Consider the following 21,311-nt stretch of genomic DNA (forward strand, 5'->3'; position numbering starts at 1 on the left):
GTTCCTGCACACTGCAGGGGAGTTTGGACTAGATGATCTTTAAAGGTCCTTTCCAACCTAAAGCATTCTATGACTGGCCAGCCCACTGGGGAACCTGGGGCATTGCCCTCCAATTCTGCCTATGGAATAGAAGCCTAATGGTAAGGGCACCTCCCAGGAAGGAGGAGTACAAGGGTACCTTGTCACAGACTATTACTTTACATTGAATTAACCTTGGGGAACAGAGCCCAGAACCAAGTCAACCACCAGCCTATAGTGAATGATCACTCATGTCTTAGTTTTTTTTGGTCCATCTGGACAATTTTTCACAACAGCTTCAATGACAGCAGAAAGGACCTCCTACTGCAGCTATAACCATTGCTTATGCAACACTGTTTGGAATTGCTATAGAAAACAGAATTAAAAATTCAAGTCTCCCCTATCCCGCATTAGTGCGCTAAATCCTGGACTGCTTTAGATGTCAGTGAGACAAAGACCTGAGTAAAGACATAGGAAAGTCTATGCATGTTTTAAAGAGAATGATCTATCCTCTGGAAAGTATCTTGCAGTATTTATTTTACAAAAGCTTAGCCAATATCCAGAAATATCACCTAGCTACTGCTGGCCTCGTTGCCAAAGTTAGCTACCTATTAAAGAAACAGAATGGAACGGAATAGAATAGAATAGAATAGAATAGAATAGAATAGAATAGAATAGAATAGAATAGAATAGAATAGAATAGAATAGAATGAATAGAATAGACCAGACGAGGTTGGAAGAGACCTTCAGCTAACTAAAAACTGGCTCTACTGATGTTATTGGGATAATGGCCCACAAAACCTTGCAGGGATATCATACCCATCAGGAATATCAATAGTCCTCAATAATCACCATCACTGGAGGTGTTTAAGAGGGGACCGGATGAGGCACTTGGTGCCACAGTTTAGTTGGTTAGATGGTGCTGGGTGATAGGTTGGATTTGATAATCTCGAAGGTCTTTTCCAACCTGGTCAATTCAATTCAATTCAATTCAATTCAATTCAATTCAATTCAATTCAGTTCAGTTCAGTTCAGTTCAGTTCAGTTCAGTTCAGTTCAATTCAATTCAATTCAATTCAATTCAATTCAACTCAACTCAACTCAACTCAGTTCTATTCCATTCCATTCCATTCCACTCCATTCCATTCCATTCCATTGTAATGGTTTTTGCTCTGTGATGGGAACATCATGCTACCTGGACTCATTCGTTATACTGCAACAGGGAATCAGAGATTTTGGTGTGGACTAACAGAACAGTAATTAATGTAAAATCCAATTTTAGAGGACAAAGCCACTTTCCTATGACACAATGTCTTGTTTGCTCTTCAAGGATAATCATTAAGGAAGTGCACAGCCTCTTCTCCTCCTTCACATGCAACCCTCTCTTTATCTTATCTAGTTTCAGAAGGAAGATGTAGCAATTAGCTCTTTGGTTGTTTTTCTTTCATTGCTAACCATCTTATTATGTAAAGTTGGTGCCAGCAAGAACTTTTATTGAAAACTTTTAATTCTAATTATTTCTGTCTCCCCTCTCTCCTTGAATGTCATCTCAACTAAGAGAAAAAGTGGTAATTAAGACAACAGTGGAAAACAACAACACTGGGTCTCCAGGCTGCTCAGTAGTTTGCTGCCAGTAATTGGCTTTTCACTGCAGGACAGTATCATAATTCTAATTGTGATTTTTCAACCAAGGCATATAATACAGCTCTTCATGGATACATTAATGAATGCTTGCTGCTCCTTTACTGATTCCTGTATACCTGCATTATTAGCCTTGGTAACAACTGAGGCTTCCAGCGTGCACTCTACTTTGTAAAATTAAAACCAGCAACAACAAAAATATTCTAACTTGAAATACTTTTTAAATTCAATCAAAGGTCTGCTTTTTATGTGCAGCTACCCAGGCCACAGGTTTTACAAAACATCTCCAAAACCACAGGAAAAAAAGGTAAATAAACTGTGGGATTTATTTATTCCAACTGAAGTGAATAAACTAAAGGGGAAAAAAAATAATAATCTGATATCCAGTAGGTTTTATCACTGTGTGATGCAAAAAGAAAAGACTCCAAAGCCTTTAAATATTTATAATCAGGCCCAGATTTCAAGGTTAAGGTCTTCATATCATAAACTATTGCACTTTAAAAGAATGCACAGTTAAATAAGCAGAACATTTATAATGTCCATTCAGAGTATGCTAAGGTAACCAGCTGGAACAAATGGGAGTTTCAGAGGTATAAAACTCTAGCAAATCGGTGATTAATCAGGTCTGGGTCCCTCTGGCATGCAAGGGTATTATTTGCATAAATAGAGGTGGGGATATTCTAAATCATGGCTCAAGAAGAGATGAGACCACTGGAGGAAGGAAGTTGGAATTTACCCCCAAACCCATCATTTACCTCTAAACATAGCTATCCATCAACCCAGACAAAAAGACTACATGCTTCTGTGGCTGTGTGTGTCTGTTTGTAACACCATTATGTCAAGCTCAGCCCTGAGCATTTAGATGTGAAGAGAACTGAGAAAAATGGGGAGGATGCAGAAACAAAAGGAGGATAGCAGGAGAAAAGGCAGCAAGAGACAAATTAATCTGTACTGCAATTCCACCAACCCACACAGTATTCCTGAACATTAATTACTGTTTTCAGCATTACTCACTTACCAACATCAGGATCAGAGGCTTGGACTCTCGTTAACAAAGCTTTAGGGGCTGTATTCTCATAGACACAAGCGGTGTAGTGATCAGATGAAAACACTGGTGGGTTATCATTAACATCTTCCAAAATCAGGTGGACTTCTGATTGGCAAAACCTGCCACCACCATCCGTGGCTCGGGCAACCAAGTTGTATGCGGCGATCTTCTCTCGGTCCAGAGGGGCCAAGGATTTCAGCTCACCTGCAATTGATTCAAAGCAGCAGCTTTCATTACTACTGTTTGGACATCACTGATTATAGACAGTGTGTCTGAAACCCATGTATTTGACACCTCTTTGTTCATCAGGAATGCCAGGACAGCAAGAGAGCTAGTGAGGCAGAGGAGGCATTGCAGAGGGAAGGATTTAGTCTGTCATTATGGTAATCAAAGTCCTAAGACTGACAGGGGGGTAGGATTTTTTATTCATGGAATAATTATTTTATTTAGCTTTACTTCCTAATAACCACCAAAACCTAGACCTCAGGAGAGATCAGTATCTTGCTCCAGACCAACTGCCAAATTCATAGAATTCATAGATTCATAGAATGCACAGATTCATAGAATCATTTAGGTTGGAAGGATCTTAAAGGTCATCTAATTCCAATTTCCCTTCCAAGCACAGTGACACCTTCCACTAGGCCAGGTTGCTCAAGGCCTCATGCAGCCTGGCCTTGAACACCTCCAGGGAGGTGACCAACCTCATGGCCTTCTATGATGGAGTGACTACATTGGTGGACAAAAGAAGAGATTGGGATATCACCTATTTGGACTTCTGTAAGGCCTTTGACAGGGTTCCCCACAACATCCTTCTCTCTAAATTAGAGAGATATGGCTTTGAAGGATAGACTATTTGATGGATGAAGAATTGGTTGGATGGTTGCATCCAGAGGGTAGTGGTCAATGGCTCAATGTCCAGATGGAGATCAGCGACTAATGGTATCCCTCAGGAGTCTGTACTGGGATCAGAGCTGTTTAATGTCAGTGACATGGGCAATGTAATCAAGTGCACTCTCAGCAAGTTTGTAGACAGCATCAAGCTGTGTGGTACACTTGACACTCTGGCCAGAGAGACGAGTTACCATCCAGAGGGACTTGGACAAACTTGAGAAGTGGAGCCATGTGGACCTCATGAGGTTCAAGAAAGCCAAGTGCAAGGTTCTGCACCAGGACTGGGGCAACCCACACTACTAGTGTGGGCTGCAAGATGAACAGATTGAAAGCAGCCCTGAAGAGAAGGACTTGAGGGTACTGAGGAATGAAAAGCTGGATATGAGATGGCAATATGTGCTTGCAGCCCAGAAAGCCAACTGTATGCAACCAAGCAGCATGGCCAGCAGGTTGAGGAAGGGTATTCTGCACTCTACTCTGCTCTAGTGAGCCCCCACCTAGAGTACAGTGTTCAGCTCTGGTGTTCTCAAAAGAAAGACATGGCCTGTTGGAGTGCACCTAGAGGAGGGCCACAAAAATGATCACAGGGCTGGAGTACTTTATTAAGAAAGACTGAGAGAGTTGGGGTTGTTCAGTCTGGAAAGGAGAAGATTCCAGGGAGACCTTATTATGGCCTTCCAGCACTTAAAGAGCATCTATAAAAAAAATGGGGACAATCCTTTTAACAGGTCCTGTTGAGACAGGACTAGGCATAATGGTTTTAAACTAAAAGAGAGGACTAGACTAGATTCAGGGAAGGAATTTTTTACAGTGAAGGTGGTGAAACCTGGAACTAGTTGCCCAGAAAGGTGGTAGATACCCCATTCCTGGAAATATTCAAGGTCAGGTTGGATAGGGCTCTGAGCAACCTGATCTTGTTGCTCACTTCAGGGGAGTTGGACTAGGTGACCTTGAAAGGTCCCTTTCAACTCAAAGTATTCTGTGTATGATTGTATGATCCTATGACCTCTGACCTAACGAGGTCTGGCAGGAAAACGAAAAGGTTGTGGTTCACTCTTCTCATTGTAACATTCTCTCTGTCCAACAAAGACATCCCTGCCTGCCATAGGTGGCACAACTATTGGACAGCCAAGTGTAACCTAACTCTGCGTAAGGAAACTAGCAACCACTGCTGTCTAGGGATCAAGAAGGGTATTTAGAAATATTCAGTTGCCATCTTACCATTTTCTGGATCTAAGAAAAATTTATTGTTCCCAGCACCATAGAGAGAATAGCGAATTTCACCATTGGATCCAATGTCAGCATCTTTAGCACTGATTTTAAGAATGACTTTGTTTGATGGAATGTCTTCAGGAAACAATGCTGTGTATGCAGCCTAGAAACAAAACCAGCAATGTAAGCTATGCTGAAACAGTTATTTTATGGACTTTACACAACCCTTTGTATAAGCTCTCTGTAGTGTAATCTTTCCATATAGGAAATCACTGTCCTTTATGCAACATATTCCTAGAACTTCAAATAATTCTTAGGCTTTGAGGTACTCTAAAAACAATGCTGAATTATGACTCTTAATAAGCTTGCCTTGGATGTTAAACCCAGTCTTGTTATTTTCTGTTTGCTTTATCAACACCCATGCAATGGGAACTTTCATGGGTATGCTAATGAAGACGACTGCTTTTCTTGCATCATCCAGCAGTGTTTGAGTGAGACACACAGACTGTGATTCCCCAGAGTGGTGCTTGCAATGACAGTGGTCCCTCAGTGATAATGCAATGGTAGGAATTACAGGAGTATATACATACAAACAGATAGATAGACATAAGATTTCTGTGAGCAGTACCATTAAGGAACTCAGGAGTATATATACACAAACAGATTCTGTGAAAGTCAGGATTTCAGTGTGTCTTTTCTTCACACAGATCTTTCTATTGCATTAATATCAGTTCTCCACCTTGCCTTTCCACAGAACAAGAGGCAGCTAGCTCTCTCAAAGCAGTGGTTAGGTCACACTGCATGCATGTCCAACAACATGAGAATGAGTTACAATATTCTGCCTTTTATACTGAGTCTCTGGAATCTGCCAGATTCAGGAAGGATGGAGTTAAACTAGATTTAAGGCATTTGCACACTGGTTGTGAAGGAAGAACACATTTTTTTCTGCAGAGGAGGAGTGGCTGCTCAATGCCACCTCACAATGAGTCATTTTTAATAGAGCAAATGAAGGCCACTGCTGGCAGGACTTTTCTGCTAGCTTTACTGAACCCTCATCCTTCAATCTTCGTGTTAAGAGTACTACTTTATTCTGCTCCTTTCCCAGATCACTCCAGGTTATTTGACTAAGACCTTAAGGATGAAAATGGGCCTTGCCTATGAACACCTGTGCACAGCAGGGACACCCACAGGGGAACTGTGGCTTTCAACACGAGAGTCCATTGCTGTGGACGCTGCTAACTCACCTGTTCACAGACTGGGTTATTATCATTAACGTCAGTGACGGTCACCTCCACGGCAGTTTGGGTTACAAAGAGGCCATCCGTGGCAGTGATGTTCAGATAATAAACGTCTTGCTCCTCCCGATCCAGAGGCCTTTTAACGTAAACCTTCCACTCATTCTGAACCAGTCCCAGAGCGAACTTCCCTTTGGGATTCCCTCCTGCAATGAGACAAGCAACATGCAATGGGCAGGGGTGTCCCCTTTGGGGCTCCTGCCTAGTTTCAACACGCAGACGTATAGCAGAGGACCCGAAGCAGGCAGCTGTCGTTTGCGTTACAGCGGTCGGCGCCTTCAAACTCGCAGACTCAGGAAATCTGTAATGAGGTTGTGCTCCCCCTGTTTATTGCCCCCCAAATGCCTCGTGTGAAAGTGAACCAGTAACTTTCAGTGGAAACAATATCCATATAGGAGCACTGAGGATGATCTCTTGTTTAGTTCCCCTTAAGGGCAATCAGATTCAAACTGTGAACAATCAATAGTCCTCTCAGGCTGGCACAATTGTCTTTCCACTTAGTCTCAGGAGAGGATGTAATACACCGCAGCTCTTGTTACCAAGACAATTTCATTAGCTGTTGATTATGTAATCAAGGACTGGAAGTGGGTTCTATTAAGGAATCCTCTAATGAAAGCTTTATCATACAGCTGTGCCGTTCTTCTGCTCATTAAAATTCTAATTTTAAGAAAAGTTTACATGACACAGGAAGACACATTAGCATTAAATAGTCCTAACAAGAGGTCATTTGAGGAGCAGTTGGAAGATAAGCAGTACAATTAGATAGAATGCATCTGAGGGTGATAGCTGATGAAAGGAGTGCAGGAGATGAAGCAGAACAGCTCTTTATTGTGCCATAACACTCTCACTGAACCTGGCAATGTTGCTTCTCCCCATTGTTAACTTGCCTGGTGACAAAAGCAGGCTGGGCAAGAGAATGTTTAGGTCCACCTCATCCTCAAGAAGGAAGTACATGTCACATGCAGAAGGCTACCAGAAACAAGGTGGCCACAGTTGTTGTGAATGTTTCCCTGCCAACTTTGATCACCTTTTTTTGAGCTCAATCTCAACTCCCTGTCAGTTCAGACAGTAAAATCTCTTAAACCAATGTTGTGGCTTAACTTTGCTAGGCAGCTAAGCTCTACACAGCCATTTGCTTATTTCCCCTTGGTAGGATAAAGGAGAGAATCAGAAAGGTAAAAGTGAAAGTCATGGTCTGAGATAAAGTCACTTTAATGGGTAAAGCAAAAGAAAAGTGTCTAAGCAAAGCAAAATAAGAAACTTGTAGCAGGTGTTCAGCCATTTCCAGGGAAGCAGGGCTCCATTACCCATAACAGTTACTTGGGAACAAAACCATCATAGCTCCAAACATCATCCCTTTCTCCTTCTTCCTACAGATATGGAATAGAATAGAATACAATAGAATAGAGTAGCGTAGCGTAGCGTAGAATAGAATAGAATAGAATAGAATAGAATAGAATAGAATAGAATAGAATAGAATAGAATAGAATAGACCAGGTTGGTAGAGACCTTCAAGATCATCACATCCAACACCATCTAATCAACTAAACCATGCAACCAAGGACCCCATCAAGTCTCCTCCTAAACACCTCCAATGAGGACGACTCCAGCACCTCCCCAGGCAGCCCATTTATTGCTGAGCATGGCACCACACAGTATGGACATTCTTTGGGTCAGATGGGATCAGATATCCCATCTGTGTCCCCTCCCAACTCCACCAGCATCCCCAGCCTACTTGTGGTGAGATGGGGTGAGAAGCAGAAAAAGCCTTGGCTTTGTGTAAGCACTGCTCAGCAAGGGCTAGTGCATCTCTCTGCTATCAACACTGTTTTGGTCACAAAACCTAAACATAGCACCATGCCAGCTGCTATGAAGAAAACTAATTCTACTCCAGAGAAAACTAGCAAAGCCAGCTACCAAGTTTTCCGTGCCCAGCATCTTGCGTAACCTTGTTCTGCCAAAATGTACCTGCACATTTAATAATTCAGGATAGAGCACAACAGTCATAGCAAACTCAGTGAGGACACAGAAAAAAGCATCACATTGCTCCACTGGGTGAACTTTAATTCCAGCTAACTCACTACTGGCCTCTTCCCCACCATACTAAGTTCTCTGCAGCATTGTGCCATGCAGAAATGCAATCTGAGAACTACTTCCCATGTTTCTCCTTGTGGTACTTTAAAGCTATGCCTTTAGAGTTTTTTCACAGATCCTGAACAGAAAGCAGGAAAATGTAAATAAATCACTGTTGGGCATAAAAGGAAAATAATGATAGTTCTAAACAATCCCACTGGAAAGATAATGGACTTTCACTCTTGCTTCTTCGCTCTGGCAGAGATACTAACTCGCTTCTGCTTGACCTTGCATTGTTTTGGCTAAGTGTAACATCTCTTTGCTCCTTTCTCTTGTCCCTTTTATGTACAGGAGGATAAGAGGGGGACAGGGAGGGAGAAGCTATTAGCTTCCCCTGCTCTTTGATCCTTGTGCTGTTCATTAATACCTGTAAATACTGTCAACACTGTGTATTTGTACACACTCACTGCATTCCGTTGTAGATTGTAGTTTTGCTTGCAAATACAGCTTTCATTTGCTTCCAACTGAGCTGGCCTGGCAAATTTAATGTTGGGGGGGGGGGGGTGTGGGGTGTGGGATTTTGAACCCACCACACTCATGTATAATAGTGGCATAAAAGTATTAAGGGAATGCTTATTCCTTCTTGTAACAGGATCAAGAATGTCAAATGCACTTTTGCCTACAAATTATTCATGGGATCTGCCCAAGCCCAAAGGAAAGACCAGATTCTTAAACCTTTCTCTCTAGAACTTTTGTTAAATGTTTGAGTAATTAAGGATAAAAAATAAAATAATAAAAAATAATCCAAGGCTGTATTTATTTGAGTTCCCTCTGCTGTCAAGCAATTTCTGAACTTGAAACTGATCTTAAAACCAAGCAAAAAAAAAAAAGGTTCTAATGCATATTTCATACCTTCTTTCTACATCAAAAAGCAGAAAAGAGGTCACAGGCTGCAGTCTGTGCCTTCTGCATTAGCTACCAATGACAAGACAGAGTGTTTTCTATTTAATGGGAAAACTATGGGACTAAGTCAGTTGAGACAGGCTGAGCAAATCACTCTTATTAAGCATCACCATTTATGATAGCTGTAACTGGGTAAAAAAAAGCACATCGTAATGAATAATACTTCCAGGAAATTAGTCAGATAGGCATTATAAATACAATTATAAAAGGCCCTCTTATCATACAAAGCACAAATCTGCTATCTCAAAGCCAGGTATTTGCTGTTCATAGAAAGGCACCTTTTTCTATCACAAAACCAAACGGGTCCCAGTTTTCCTACTGATTTCTATGAAAGTGTGGAATAATCATCCCAGGACTCAGAGAAAATTTATCTAATCTATTGTGTGATACAAGCATGTCCAGTTCTGGGCCTCTCAGTTTAGGAAAGATGTTGAGTTGATGGAAGGTGTCCAGAGAAGGGCAACAAAGTTGGGGAGGGGTTTGGAGCACAGCCCTGTGAGGAGAGGCTGAGGGAGCTGGGGTTGCTTAGCATGGAGAAGAGGAGGCTCAGGGCAGACTTTACTGCTGTCTGCAATTACCTGAAGGGAGGTTGTAGCCAGGTGGGGGTTGGTCTCTTCTCCCAGGCAACCAGCACCAGAACAAGAGGATGCAGTCTCAAACTGTGCCAGGGGAGGTTTACACTGGGTGCTAGGAAGAAGTTCTTCACAGAAAGAGAGATTGGCCATTGGAATGTGCTGCCCAGGGAGGTGGTGGAGTCACCATCACTGGAGGTGTTTAGGAAGAGACTGGATGGGGTGCTTGGTGCCATGGTTTAGTTGATTTTATGGTGCTGTGTGATAGGTTGGACTCAATGATCTCAAAGGTCTTTTCCAACTTGGTCTATTCTATTCTATTCTATTCTATTCTATTCTATTCTATTCTATTCTATTCTATTCTATTCTATTCTATTCTATTCTATTCTACTCTATTCATACATTTCTCTTAGAAGGGGTTACACAGTAGGTTGACATGCACTATAGCACAGTTCTGATTACAATCCTAGACAAAAAGAACATCAATATAAAAGGCTTATCTCTCCTTTATAAAATGATGCAATCCTCTCACAGTGAATTTACTGTAGTAAACCATTAATAAAAATGGTTTAAATATTCATATTTAGCTTCATGACATCAATCAGTGCCTTCCTTTATACTAGTCCTTTTGTGAAAAGAAATGATTAACTGTCTTGGCCAGCTATGAAGCAATGCAGTCAAGGTATGGGTATCCCATTGCTAAGAAAAGTGCAAAGATAAAAACCTAATTAATATCAGGTGATGGCTTTTATGGCTGGCAGCAACACTAGCTTGGAGTGATTTTTAAATGACTGTTGCTTTATTATTGGTAGAATGGCTCTTAAATGACCTAATTGTGGCCTTCCAGTATCTGAAGGGGGCCTAAAGGAAGGCTGGGGAGGGACTTCTCAGGATCTCAGGTAGTGATAGGACTAGGGGGAATGGAATGAAGCTGGAGGTGGGGAGATTCAGGCTGGAGGTGAGGAGGAAGTTCTTCCCCATGAGAGTGGTGAAGCCCTGGAATGGGTTGTCCAGGGAGGTGGTTGAGACCCCATCCCTGGAGGTGTTAAGACCAGGCTGGCTGAGGCTCTGGCCAGCCTGATGTAGTGTGAGGTGTCCCTGCCCATGGCAGGGGGGTTGGAACTAGATGATCCTTGTGGTCCCTTCCAACCCTGACTGATACTGTGATACTATGAAATCATGCATAGACTCAATGATCTCAAAGGTCTCTTCCAACCTGGTCTATCCTATCCTATCCTATCCTATCCTATCCTATCCTATCCTATCCTATCCTATCCTATCCTATCCTATCCTATCCTATCCTATCCTATCCTATCCTATCCTATCCTATCCTATCCTATCCTATCCTACCCTATCCTATCCTATCCTATCCTATCCCTTTGAAATTTGAGGAGTATGCATAAAACAAAGGGTCCTTGGGATTGCTTTTCCCTGACTTTATTGCAGTAGAAAATGATCAATTTGAATGACCAAGAAACCTGAGCAATAAGCAGCAAATGTGTAAGAGTTTTTCTGTATGACTCTCTCATTAGTGGCACCTTTCTTGTGTTTCTTTGCTTCTCAGGACTGGCTGCACACCTTGCTGATGGGAGACAAAGGTGGAAATTGTACTACAAAGTGTAACAAAACCTAATGAGCTGTAAAACACTAAAATACAACAAGGAAATGTTCTTAAAAAAAGGAAAGGCAAAAAAAATTCCATGCTGTGGCCCTGCCATTTTCTAGTACTTACACATATGTCTTGACGCAGATCTCATTCTGCAGTGATTAATTAAGTTTTCCCCTAATATATGTAAGCAGATTCAGTTTCCTAGGGGCGTTCTAATTAATTAGTTTTTCACTCTGAATAATGTAGCTTTTCTAAATGGAAGCCTCCTGACTACATGTATTAATGGATTCTTTAAAATCTTCTGGCAGTTTTCTCATGTTCTACTTTGAATGTCACAACAGCCAAGTGCCAGCTACAAAAAAAACACTCCAGTAACTTTGGAGCGGGGCTTTGAGGCTAAAGGAATCAGCTTTATCTTTTATCTGTTGCTGCTTGAAGTTTAAATAATGCTCTCCCTCCCTCCCTAGTCAGCAAATAGTACAAAGCCAAATCAAGCTCAAGTTTAAGTAAGGAAAGAAAACAGCCAGACACAAATGAAATGCAGAGACACAGTGATCCAAAATAAACAAATCCTGACACACATCATTACTAAAGCACACACAGAGGGAATTATAATGGCTAAGAGGGAACTGAAAACTAGAAGCCGAGAGCATTGGTTTTCACTGCAACGCCCCAATCTGGGAGGGGAAACAGAGTATTTACTAATTCATTTAGTTAGTTTCTCTCTTGCAGTTATGCATTTATTTAGATACAGTCAACTCTCAATTAGAACTCTAGGCATTTGCATCACATACAATCAATAGGTTTATCCTCCACTTCCAGGGGACTGCAGCCTGTGACCTCTTTTCTGTGTGTTTACTGAGCTGCCGAAATGATAACCCCAATCCTCTTAGATTCACTAAATAGCAGACACTGTTCTTCAGCCTACAGCACATGCCCTCCCCAAACACTGAAACACCCATTTCTCCAGAACTCTAGGATCAAGAATATAAAAAAAAACCCACCAAAAAAGCCACACTTTGCTCATTCTGGGCAATCACCCCAGGGAAAGTGCTGCTGTGTACAATACGAGTTCTGTCCTCCAAAACACACTCTGCTTCTCCCTTGTATTCAGATGAACCCAGCTTCAAGATTATTGTCTGTCCAAAGATTTATGTGCCTGATGGAGCTTAATTAATATCACCAAGGAAGACAAAACACTTTACTGTTCCAAAGTCTTAGCAACTGACAGTTTTCTCATGACATTTTCTATTTTACTACCATAAAACCTCAGCAATAACTGACTGGGCCTAGGTTGGCTAAACATCCTAGTTAAACATCATCAGAGCCCTGGTTTTAGCCAAACGCTCTCAAATGACCTCAAATGAGCCTTCAAAAGAAAACTGCTGTGCTCCCTAAGTGCATCTGTGTCATCTGCACTTCCTATTGATTTTCTATTAAGATTTATATATGGTGCTTTTGCTTTCTGAACATCTCCAGCTGTTATCAAACCACAAATAACAAAGGGTAACTGCAAAATTCTTTCCCATCAGCATCAAATGCAGATGAAGGTGGATTTGCAAATGGCAATTACTTGCCAGTAATCACAGAAACCAATCCTAAACTGAAGGAGTTCAAAACAGAATACATATTTATCCACCAGAATGTAGCTACCCCTTTTCAAAGTTGACCAGAAGTCTGTAGTGTTTGCATTTCTTAACAGAGTTCAAAGCACTCTTCAGTGATCACATCTGACCCAGAACATCTATTTCTTTCATCTCTTAAATGATGCTTTTTTTACCATTTCTCTTTTGTGTCCTCCCCTCCCCTCCCCTCTCCGAACCTCTCCAAACCTCTCCTCTCCGAACCTCTCCTCTCCTCTCTTTTTGTAGTCTTCTGTTTTCCCTCAGAGTTTGCTTATTGTATTCACAGAAGTTTCTGTGGCTCAAAATGCCTCTGGAAAGCCACAGCATTTCTATAATCATCTTGCTAATCTGATCCTCTGAAATGTTCAAATGCAGCTCCTGAGCTCAACTTGAGGCAAAGTGTGAATAAATGATTGTTAAACTATACTTTAATATGACTTGACATTTTAATCAAAAGCACAGATTTTTTTTTCCTATGTGCATTTCCCAAATTCAAAGGATATATTCACAGCCTGTGAAGTTTCTGAGCTCACAAACTTCAGTAATTGTACAGTACATATTAGAGAAAGTTTGGGGCTTTGGCATCTACTGTCCTCCAAAAGTGAAATACTAGAAAAATATCTATCATAGTATCATAGTATCATTCAGGGTTGGAAAGGACCACAAGGATCATCTAGTTCCAACCCCCCTGCCTTGGGCAGGGACACCCCACACTAGATCAGGCTGGCCAGAGCCTCAGCCAGCCTGGGCTTAAACACCTCCAGGGACGGGGCCTCAATCACCTCCTTGGACAACCCATTCCAGGGCTTCACCACTCTCATGCTGAAGAACCTCCTCCTCACATCCAGCCTGAATCTCCCCACCTCCAGCTTCAGTCCATTCCCCCTAGTCCTATCACTACCTGAGATCCTGAGAAGTCCTTCCCCAGCCTTCCTGTAGGCCCCCTTCAGATACTGGAAGGCCACAATTAGGTCACCTGGGAGCCTTCTCTTCTGCAGACTGAACAGCCCCAATTCCCTCAGTCTGTCCTCATAGGAGAGGTGCTCCAGCCCTCTGCTCATCCTTGTGGCCAGAGGGCTGGAGCACCTCTCCTATGAGGACAGACACATTTTGAACTGTGACAGAAATGAAGGTATAGAATGATCCATAATTTTTGAGTCCAATATGACAGTTGTTATTAAAAAGTCTACTTTTGGCTAAATAATCAGCACAGGGATGTGTGCCCAGGCAGCCAAGAGGGCCAATGGCATCCTGGCCTGCATCAAGAACAGTGTGGCCAGCAGGAGCAGGGAGGTCATTCTGCCCCTGTACACTGCACTGGTTAGGCTGCACCTTGAGTACTGTGTCCTGTGTTTAGGTGGGTTGGATGTGATGATCTTGAAGGTCTCTTCCAACCTGGTCTGGTCTGGTCTGGTCTGGTCTATTCTATTCTATTCTATTCTATTCTATTCTATTCTATTCTATTCTATTCTATTCTAATGTAACTAAGATCATAATCCTTCGTAAGAGATGACTGAATAATTTCAGAAGAAAAGTACTTTCAGCTAATGATCAGGATATACTGACAGACATTTATTACAAACATGGAGGGTTTACATTTCCTACAGTACTTTCTATACTGGGATCCTCATATTCTTCAAATATCACAAAATCTCCAGGATTAGGCAATACTTTTAGGTATGTGGGAACTGAGGCGCCTGCATCTAATGCACCTTGCCCCAAGCTTTTATCCACAGGATTATTTTTGCCTCTACTTCTTATATCCTACAACACATCACACTATAAACACACACAAACCTTTGCAAACCTTTAAATCAAACCTAGACTTTGAAGGAAATGGTTAGAATGTACTTCTGGTTGCTTTGAAAATGATGATATTTCTGATGAATTACACAGCCAACTATAGAATAGAATAGAATAGAATAGAATAGAATAGAATAGAATAGAATAGAATAGAATAGAATAGAATAGAATAGAATAGAAGGAACCAGGCTGCAAAAGGCCTTCATGATCATCCAGTCCAGCCTATCACCCAACACCATCTAATCAACTAAACCATGGCACCAAGTGCCTCATCCAGTCTCCTCCTAAACACCTCCAGTGATGGTGATTACACCACCTCCCTGGGCAGCACATTCCAATGGCCAATCACCTTTTCTGTGAAGAACTTCTTCCTAACATCCAGCCTAAACCTCCCCTAGCACAGCTTGAGACTGTGTCCCCTTGTTCTGGTATTGGTTGCATGGGAGAAGAGACCAACCCCCACCTGGCTACAACCTCCCTTCAGGTAGTTGTAAATGGCAATAAGGTCTCCCCTGAGCCTCTTCTTCTCCAGGCTAAGCAACCCCAGCTCCCTCAGCCTCTCCTCACAGGGCTGTGCTCCAAACCCCTCCCCAGCTTTGTTGCCCTTCTCTGGACACCTTCCAGCAACTCAACATCTTTCCTAAACTGAGGGGCCCAGAACTGGACACAGGACTCAAAGTATGGCCTAACCAATGCTGAGTACAGGGCACAATGACCTCCTTGCTCCTGCTGGCCACACTGTTCCTGATGCAGGTCACGATGCCATTGGCCTTCTTGGCCACCTGGGCACACTGCTGGCTCATGTTCTGCTATCAACCAGTACCCCCAGATCCCCTTCTGCCTGGCCGCTCTCCAGCCACTCTGTCCCCAGCCTGTAGCACTGCATGGGGTTGTTGTGGCCAATGTGTAGAACCCTTTGCCTTGGACCCATCTGTCCAGCTTGTGAAGGTCCCTCTGCAGAGCTCTCCTACCCTGTAACAGATCAACACCTGCCCCCAGCTTGGTGTCATCTACAAATTTACTAATGATGGACTCATCCAGGTCATCAGTAGGTAACTAAAGTATCACACCTCTCCCTACACACCATATCTGATCCAATAGCTAACAAAGGGCTAGGAGTCTTAGCATCAAGACCAAAACATACAAACTGTTATCCCATTAGTCAAGTCATTGTTACCCACAGCCTGCTTCCTACATGCAGTTGTGTAATTCTAATCCCATCCAGTAGGAAAAATGTGAATTTGTCCAGCCATCTGGTTATGACTAGGAAATTAGTGTTAGTTCTTGGATTGTGAAGATTGTGGGGAAAGACAAAGCTGCTCCCTAACAAAATCTATTGGACAAAGAGAGCTGTAGGCAGAAAAATAACTGCAGCACCCCATCACTCATAGCATACTCACACAAAAGCCAGTCTGAATCTACAAGAATGATAATAAATATAGTGCAATAGGAAAGAGTAATGTTGTCATGCTTTGAAAAATAGGTTGGTAAGGTAATCAGAATTGCCTTACACTGGATATAACAATGCAGAGCAGCTAACCAGCACTTCTAAGTGGGTTACTGTTTCCCAGGCCAGGAATCTGTGCTGGTAGGATACAGCATTCCCCTACTCCTTTGAATGTAAAATTAATTCCTTCCTCTATTTTTCCCTCCCTCATAAATGGTGGTATTTCAAAGTGGCCCCTGCATGCACTTCCCTGCCACAGAAAGAAAAAGGTGATCATCGAGGTCCTTTCCAACCTAAGTGATACTGGGATACTGTGATACTGTGAAATGTGGGAATTTTCTCCTCAGGAATGAAATGTTCTTCTTCTCTTGGATGAAACATTAAGTTGTGATGGCTTCCCAGCTGACATATCAATTATGATGGGTTGATGGGTCACAGTACATTGCACTGCAACAAATCATGAAGCATTAATCTTGGAAATTAGAGAGATAATAACCCAAACAGACAGATAGACACACACTCCTTTTCCCTCTTTTTTAGCTTTGCTACTTGCTGCAAATTCTGCCCAAATGAAAAAAAAACAATCCAAGAGAGATGCAACTGTCTGATTCACAGTGACAATGTAGTTGGAACTCTGCTAAACATACACCTAAAACTGGACACATCACAGTTCTTCAGTAAAGCTTGTTTGGGGAAGCAAGCATGCAAATGGTTTCTTACCTGTGATATGGTAGCTAACCTGTCGGTTCACATCAGATGTGTCTTCATCCCAGGTGCTAAGCACAGCCACGACTTCCCCTGGAGGGTCACTCTCCTTCACTGACCCTCTGTACACCTCATGCTCAAAGATAGGTGCGTTATCATTTATATCTGTCACAGTAACTGAGACCAAGGTGGTTGATGACAAGGATAAAGCTTCTCCCAGATCTGAGGCCACCACTGCAAAGGTGAAAGCAGGATCCTTTTCATGGTCCAGATCTTTCAGTGTGCTTATCCAGCCACTGTTGCTATCAATGGTGAATGCTTCTGTGATCTTCTCCAGCTCTGATTCCACTGCAAGTGTGTAGGTGACCTGCCCATTTGCACTTGAGTCTGCGTCAACCGCTTTAACTTGCATAAGTTTTGTTCCTATAGGCATCCCTTCCATTATGATAGCATCATAGGTAGCTGTTTCAAACATGGGCTTGTTGTCATTGACATCCAATACCTTAACTTCCACATCCACAGTCAACACAATGTCTACTTTGTCTAACTGAATGGTGGCTGCAACTTTGAAGTGAAAAGCAGGATTTGCCTCATGGTCAAGTCTCTTATCCAGTTTTATGAGCCCCGTGTCTTGCTCTATGATGAAAACCCCATCTTTGTTGTTCTCACTCATCTCACCATTAACTGTGCTGTACAAAGCACCTTGATTAGGCAAAACATGCAGAATGTCAATGGTACTACCTATGAGAGCATCTTCTGCTATGGTAAAAGAATACTGGGGTTGAGAAAAGGAAGGCAAAATAGTTTCTGGCGGTAAAACATGGATGTAAACAGGAATAAGGGAATGCTTTACAGGAATACCACCATCAACTGCTTTGACAAAGAATGACAGAACTGTGTTTTTCAGCTGGTTAAAGCTACCCTTGGTAACCATCCATCCATTGTCTGGATCTATTTCAAGCAGATCAGCTACTGAAACAGAGGCTTCGCTATATAGAGAATAGGTAATTCTAGAATTCGGTCCATCATCCGGATCTACTGCTTGCACTTGGGTCACCAGGTAACCTTTCCCAACATCAGCTTTGACACTTGCTCTGTATTCAACTGTCATAAATTGCGGAGCATTGTCATTCTCATCCACTACTATCACTCTCACTGAGCAAAATGTAGTTCTGCCACCTCCATCATGGGCTCTCAAAAAGATACCAATATCACTTTCCAGCGGGTTCTCTCTGTCTAGCCTTTCGGTTGTCAGAATCTGCCCGTTGTTATCAATCAAAAATCGGTCCTTGGCAAAGTCATTTATGATGGAGTAGCTTATCTGGCCGTATATACCTGAATCCCCATCTGTTGCCTTCACGTGGATTACCTTAGTTCCAGGAGCAGTGTTCTCTCTAACCTCTGCGACATAAACGCTCTGTGAGAATACAGGGCTGAAGAGGTTGGCTCCAAGGATCTGTATGTGCACCTGAGCTGTGCTGGTGAACAGCCCGTCTGACACAGAGACATTCAGACTGTACATGGGCTCCATCCTCTGCTTGCGATGGTTGGAGAGGGTGATAACACCACTCTTGCTATCCATAACAAAACTGGTCCGATCATTTCCTGACAGGATGCTGTACTCCAGTCTGTCAAAATCAGAGCTGTCGGCATCGGAGGCTTGGACACAAGTCACAAAATGACCCCGAGGTGCGAGTTCGCTCACATAGGATTCATATATTAACTGGTTAAAAACTGGAGGGTTGTCATTCATGTCTGTTATGGAGATGCTAATAAGAACCTCACTGCTAAGTGGTGGGAACCCATTATCGGTTGCTCTGACTTTCAAGCTGCACTGCTGTATCAGTTCATGATCCAGCATCCGGGCTGTCAGAATTAGGCCACTGGCGCTGTCTATGTGGAAATAGTCTGTGCTGTTAAAGGTGTCCTGGACTATCTGATACTGCACCATTTTGTTATTTTCAGAGTCAGCATCAATAGCAACGACCTGCAGTACAGGAGTCCCAATCAAAGATGCTTCAGACAAAGTAGCGTTATAAGCTGACTGATCAAAAACTGGAGGATTGTCGTTAACATCGTTAATGATCAAGTCCACGGTGACCTCCGCTCGAGCACCAGTGAGGGCATCGCTGGCTCGCACCATCAGCTTGAAAAGGGAATTTATTTCATAGTCCAGTGGGCTGATGACACTCAGAACTCCAGTGTCAAAGTCGATATTAAACTGGTTGTAGGGATCTCCATCGACGATGATGTAAATGATGCCCTGGCCTTCGGGACTGGTTGCATTTATGCTTAAAATGGGCGTGTGCATTTCTACATCTTCATTCACAGAAGCTGTGTAGAAGGGCTTGTCAAATACAGGCATTGCTTTGTTAACAATAGTAATGGGGAGCTCTACTGAGGCAGACAATGAGGGGTTACCGCCATCTTTTGCGAGAATGACGACCAGATACTCTATGTTAGACAAATCAGAATTAAAGGCCTCTTTTAAAGTGACGCTACCGGATTGTCTATCAATTTCAAAATGTCCGTAGTCTTCCTTCAGAAGATACGACACATCACCATTATCACCTTTATCTTTATCAATAGCTGTCACTCGGTATATCAGGGTCCCAGGCTCAGCATCGACTTGCACAGCAGAATAGTATGGAAGCCCTATGAACACTGGGGCGTTGTCATTGATGTCCTCGATGTAAACTCTCACCACCACTCGAGCGACACGAAGATGATCCAGCTCACGGCTTGCTTCCACCACCAACTCATACAGCTCTTGTTCCTCTCGGTCGAAGGGGATGCCAGTTGTCTGGATGACCCCTGAGGTGGATTTGATTTTAAACTTGTTGCCTGGGTTTAGTATACTGTATTTCAGAGGCTCATTGAGGCGGTTACCTACTGCATTCACCACAGCAATCTTTGTGATATTGGTGCTGTTTTCTGAGATAGAAGTGGAATAAAAATTTTGTGTGAAATGGAGCCCGCTGTCCATGGCTTCTTTTACCATTATTGTCACCATAGCAGTGCTATAAAACTTCCCATCAGACACTCTTACCATGAGCATGTAATGGTCTTTTGAGAGGCTGTTGTTTTTAATGGTAAGCACCCCTGTGCTTGAATCAATTAAAAAATGGTCCATATTGCCTTCAATTAGACTATATGTTAGTTCAGGAGGGATCTCTGAATCTGGGTCTGTAGCCTTGACTTTGAGAACCTCAACACCAACGTACGTGGGCAGGAGCAAGACTGTCTCAAATACGGCCTGGCTGAAGACTGGTGGGTTGTCATTGACATCAGTTACCTCAATGGTCACTTCAACTGGGCTCTCTGCTGTAAGCTGGGGATTGCCACTGTCCCTAACATGCACGTGGAAGTGGAAATGGGCTATTGTTTCATGATCTAAATTTGCAATTGTTCTGATTGCACCTGTGCTGGAATCTACAGTGAAATACTTCTTTGCAGTAGATTCAACAATCTGGTATACAAGCAAAGCATTCTGGTTACTGTCAGCATCAGTGGCACGTATCACGAGGGGGCTGTTATTGGCACTCCGGACTATGCTGTTCACAGGAGCAGCTTCGCTTATGCTGCCTGAGTACTGAGAGAAGAGAAAAACTGGTGGGTTATCATTTTCATCAACAATCTGAATATTCACAGTGGCATTTGAGGCCATGCCTGCCATATTTGTTGCCTGTATGATGAGCTGATAGAAAGAAGCACGTTCATAATCAAGGGCCTTTTGACTGGTGATCACTCCAGCGTATGGATTTATAGCGAAGGCTCCGTCCACATTCCCATCTTTAACCTCATAAACTAATGTGGACTGGCTGATCGCAGAGAGAGAGATGACAGAAGTACCAATATCCACATTTTCATTAATCTCTGCTTGGTATTCCTTGAGAGTGAACTTAGGGTGGGAGTTATCTGCCATCGTCACAGATATCCTCACAATTGCTGTTGCAGATAGTGGTGGAGAACCTTGATCAGTCACCTTGACTGACAAAACAAACTGTCCCATTGTGGTTAAATCTGGCTCCTTCAGCAATGTAATGATCCCTAAGACTGGTTCAATCTTGAATGTGTTTCCTGTATTTCCTGAAACACAAATACAGGAAGCAAATTAGAAATTAAATACAGTGCACTTGATGATGATGTAAACCAGGACCATAGAAGAATCATAAAGCCCCTTCCAGCCCTCCTGCCTGTAAATCAGGTATCTCAGTAGATGCATGGTACAGGTGTTCAGACCTTCAGGAACTCAGGTGCTGCTATCTGTATCTTGATTCTGAATATCAACATCTGAAGAAGTGCTGCATGCACATTACTCCTACTGAAATAGGAAAAAGCATCCCTAAATTATCGGAATTAGTCAAATACATGTAACACCTAAGGCAAAGAAACTAGATCAGAGGCTA

The 21,311-nt window shown here is 42.6% G+C and overlaps 1 protein-coding gene across 1 annotated transcript in view; it reads right to left on the minus strand.

Moving 5' to 3' along the window:
- Positions 1-21,311, minus strand: part of FAT3 (FAT atypical cadherin 3) — a 490,375-nt gene that overhangs the window by 70,008 nt on the left and 399,056 nt on the right. The window contains exons 10-13 of the mRNA XM_068149238.1: positions 16,918-20,991; positions 6,055-6,251; positions 4,820-4,973; positions 2,678-2,911 (exon numbers count right to left, since the gene is read on the minus strand). Coding sequence (XP_068005339.1) covers positions 2,678-2,911; positions 4,820-4,973; positions 6,055-6,251; positions 16,918-20,991 — 4,659 coding nt within the window. The remainder of the gene's footprint in view (positions 1-2,677; positions 2,912-4,819; positions 4,974-6,054; positions 6,252-16,917; positions 20,992-21,311) is intronic.

This window comes from Melanerpes formicivorus, unplaced genomic scaffold, assembly GCF_026170545.1.
Source record: "Melanerpes formicivorus ecotype bairdi unplaced genomic scaffold, bMelFor1.0.p_v2 SCAF_1, whole genome shotgun sequence".
Lineage (NCBI taxonomy): Eukaryota > Metazoa > Chordata > Aves > Piciformes > Picidae > Melanerpes > Melanerpes formicivorus.